We start from the raw sequence: 4241 nt of genomic DNA, 5'->3' as shown, positions 1-4241 counted from the left end.
CCCAGAGATGGGAAGTCTTACACCTAAACTTAACCCAAATCAAGCTCCTATTTCATTTTGTGTCTTTTCTACCTTCTGACTCACTCAGATGAGAGTAGCCAGGATGTGACTAAATTTTCTCATGAAAATGCTGAGTGCTACAGATATTTTCTGCAATACAGACACAGTGCTAATTAGATAATGTCTGAAAAGCATCCTAACTTCTCAGAGTAACCTCTTTTGTTGGAGGACCATGGAAATAAGTAGTCACTCCGGCCAGAAATTTTTAAATATAGGTTCTGAATGAGTGGGTAACTGACTGACCAGGCTGAGCTACACCATCCGGTGAGGACAGAAGTTGAGGCGAGCACGTTCCCTCCATGTACAACCTCTGCCGGTCTTGTGTGGCTGTTCCGCTCAAAATAGACACCTGCCAGGTCAAGGCCCCTGACCTCTCAACTGGAGCTGTGGAGGCTTGTGTTATGCATGATGAGGGGAGGGAGGATAGAATTGGTCTTGCTGACCCAGCTCAGTCTCACCAGCTGAGGATGAATCTATTTTGAGCAACATATTCCAAGGAACAGCTGGACTGGCATTCTCCATTTTCCAGTAAATGTGCTATGTCAACATAACCCCAGTGACCACTGGGCACAAGTGGTGCCAGGTTCTTCCCCAGAGGAAAACAATGCCTTCTCCATGTCAAGGCTGCATTCAAGGCCGCTTTCAAGGCCCGGAGAACGGCTGAGTAGGGGGAAGGGCTACACACTTCAAATGAAAGAGGCTCAATCAGGACAGAGACAAAATGATAAGTGATTGAATGTGAACTTTTCTCCCAGATAAATACATGCCATGTGAACAATTATCTGAAGTAAATAGACTGGTAAGATTAGGAGTATTAGTTGAGGCAGTTGTGTATACTTCAGAATTATAATCCAAATTGGATTTTAAGGGAAGGAAAAGTTCTCCTTGACCCTCTTTGGGTTCCTGAATAGGGGTGTGAAAATTAAACTAGTGAAGACAGATTAACAGGAGAAATGCTTACAAGTTTTATTTACATTTTACATGTAGAGGGGTAGCTTCACAAGAGGATGAGGACCCTAGAAGTAACCTGAGCAGAAAGGTGTTATCTCTTTTAAACAAAACAAAGCAAAAAAAAAAAAAATCAATACATTTTGATGAAGAGTTGACAAGACAAAGGTGGAAAGCCATCTAACTGGGTGAGGCAAAATAAGGTTTGCTTAGCAAAGTTTGCAGACTCCTCTGGTTCCTGCCAGTCCTGCTAAGAGTCTATCTCTAGTAAAAGGAGACGCTTTTCTTTGTCCATAAGGCCAAGAAGGGAGTTTATTTTCTATATTTTTCTGGTTAATTATCTTCATTTCAAAATAATTTTTATGTCAAAGAGACACGGTTTCCTTCCAAAGTTTCTTAAATGGAGGAAAGAAAAGATAATTATTTGGCCTTGTAATTCAATTAATATTCACATGTAATTAGGCTACAAAGGTTTGTTATAAGTTACTTTGTCATATGGTCTCAAGGTTATCATGAATTCTATGAAAAACTATTCTATACCTCTTTATATATTTTAATAAATGAATGTATGTGTGTGTTTGAGAGTGTTCTCTGTAAGATACCAAATGCCCCTATCATTTTTCTCTTTTGCTTAATATCTACCCTTCTTGTTTTTCTCTTTCTTCTCTAACCCTTTTTCAAACACTATTTTCACTGATTTTTCACTGAAAAATCTGATATTTCACTGAAGGCTGATGTAATGTTCGAAATTTATATGAAGATAAATATAAGGTATTAAGAACCAATACCAGAAAGAAATACCAATAAAGGTTAAATTTTAAATACACCTAGAAGGCACTTAATATAAGCTTCAGAAACATTTCTTCTTACTACTAAATATGTTTTTCATATATGAGGCCATTTAAAATATTATTATTTTACCCTTATGACTTTGAGACAGAAGATTTAGGTTAAAATATCTCCTTTCTTCTGTTTCTACTATCAGCTGCTTAAGTGTAGCCAATTTTGTCTTCTGCTGCCTATCTCACAGGGCTTCTTCCAAGAAACCACCTAGAGAGGGGGACTCATGAACAGTGGACAATCATGTGATGGCAGTGGGTTGGAGTTTCCAATCCCACCTCCCGACCTCAGGGGAGAAAGAGTGGCTGAAGGTTGATTTCATTTGTCAATCACCAGTGATTTACTCAAGCATGCCATGTAATGAAGCCTCTACCCTATATGAATAGAAGGTGTTACAGTTTTGCTTCTAGAATGGAATGGAAAGGAAAGTGGATCTCCCTTGGAGCTCAGGCAACGAGGTATTTGTACTAACAAATACAAAGTTTATTTCTGAAATAAATCTATCAGAGTCAAGAAAAAGAGAGTTCAGCAGAGAGATTTTATTTGAAGAAAAATTATAAAAAAGTATATGACAAACAGGAAGGGCAAAGCAAGGGTGGCGAACCATCCCTTAGACCAACCATGGAAGGTAATAACTTCCCTTGGTAGGGAAATAAAGAAAGCGGTGATGCTCGGGTACCTGGGACTGAGGTTAGTGGGTGTCAGGAGTGGGGGTGGGCAACAAGAACTGAGACCACAAACAAGATACATCCAATTGCATTTTAAAGATCCTGACTGTGCAGTTGTCTTGAGAGCAGTATTTGGGTAGGGGCAGGGAAGGCGTCCCCTCATTAATAAGCAGTTCTCTCACACTGGTCTCTGCCTGGAGATGGCCGCAGTGTCCACGGGTAAAGGACTCCATCTCCAGGACTGCCCTCCACTTCAGTGCTGGACACAGTCCAGGTTCTCACCTGTGCTTCTGGCTGGCCACCTACAAACCAGAGGTCCCTCAGGCTCAATTAATTTTCTGGAGCAACTCGCAGAACAGAGAAAACCCTTTTACTCACTAGATTACCAATGTATTAAAATGCATTTAAAACAGCCAAATGGAAGACCTGCTTAGGGTAGGGTGGGGCGGGGGGTTGGGCAGGATGCAGTTTTCACACCCTTTCCAGGTCTGTCATTCTCCCTAGATGCCCACAGGTCCACCAACCCAGAAAGTCTCAGAAGCTCCTGCTTTTGACCTTTTGTGGAGGCTTCATTACATGAGCATGATTGATTAAATCACTGGTGATTGACAACTGAAATCAACCTCAAGCCACTCTTCTTCCCCTGAGGTCAGGAGGTGGGGTTGGAAAGCCCAACCCGCTGTCATCACAGGATTGCCCCTTGTCCCACTTCTAGGTGCTTCCTAACTCACATAACAAAACACTTGGGAAATACCAAGACTTTGGGAAGCTGAGAGGCAGGAACAGTAAATGAAGATCAAATATGCAAACATGCATATCATTATGATGACCAAATACATAGTTTCTATTCATCACAATCTTGTATAGCCCCAAACAAAGAAAGCAAGGAAGGACATGATGTGGCTTCTCTCTCCTTCCACCCTCCAGTCTCAGGCCAGGTCTCCCATCAGTAAAACTCAGACTGAAGCCACATGACAGAGGAATCACAAAATCCAGTTTGGAGGGATCCTCCTGGAGCCATTGTGACAAACACAGTGGCTGAAAGTAAACGATTTCTAGAGTCTTATTGCAAGGAAGTGCAGGAATTTGAAAGTTACTCAGGAAGACTAGTGTTTATGTGGGTAAGATCTTTCTGTGTAATCTTTCTCATGAGGGTTACTTTCTCTTACAAGACTGATAATAGCACCAGATGCCTGCTTTCACTTCAGCACATATATTCAGACTCATATTGGTCCTACCTGCTGATTCTTTAGCCACATCTGAAGTGAGGGAGGGATTTCAAAGACAAGTAGGGCAATAAAAAAAAATAGAACGCACAAAAGAACTTTATGCCTGTTCTTTCCATAGCAGACTGGCTTTCAGTTATCACGTTGTCTTCTGCATGCTCTCCTGTGACCCCTAAATTTTAGCCTAAGAGCCTGGAACAAGCTGCTGAATGTATTCCTTCTCTCTTTCTGACTTTTCTCCAAGCTACAAGCTACCTTTCAGCCTTAGGAGTCCTTGAGACATTCTGATAGATACATATCAAATCAAAAGAAAGCATGTGTCCCTCTCTTCTGGACACCCTCATTTTTCTTTCTCTGAAAGAAATATCTGCCCATGGGTCCACCATGGTGGCACAGCGGGTTAGGATGCAGCACTACAAGCTAGCGCAGCACGAGTTCGATCCCCAGGCCCGGAGGTGATCCCCATGGTGTGGCAGACCTCTCCTGACCCGCCCGCTGC

At 41.9% G+C, this 4241-nt stretch overlaps 1 protein-coding gene across 1 annotated transcript in view; it reads left to right on the top strand.

Moving 5' to 3' along the window:
* The first annotated feature begins 3487 nt into the window (after positions 1 to 3487).
* The window catches only part of MEPE (matrix extracellular phosphoglycoprotein), a 17268-nt gene continuing 16514 nt past the window's right edge, over positions 3488 to 4241 (top strand). Inside the window, exon 1 of the mRNA XM_012724008.1 lies at positions 3488 to 3637. Within this exon, the coding sequence (XP_012579462.1) occupies positions 3488 to 3637 (150 nt within the window). The remainder of the gene's footprint in view (positions 3638 to 4241) is intronic.

Source organism: Condylura cristata, unplaced genomic scaffold (genome assembly GCF_000260355.1).
Source record: "Condylura cristata isolate star-nosed mole 26May11 unplaced genomic scaffold, ConCri1.0 scaffold00012, whole genome shotgun sequence".
Taxonomy (NCBI): domain Eukaryota; kingdom Metazoa; phylum Chordata; class Mammalia; order Eulipotyphla; family Talpidae; genus Condylura; species Condylura cristata.
Note: the sequence above shows the minus strand (reverse complement) of the source record. Positions and strands in the feature narration are given on the sequence as shown.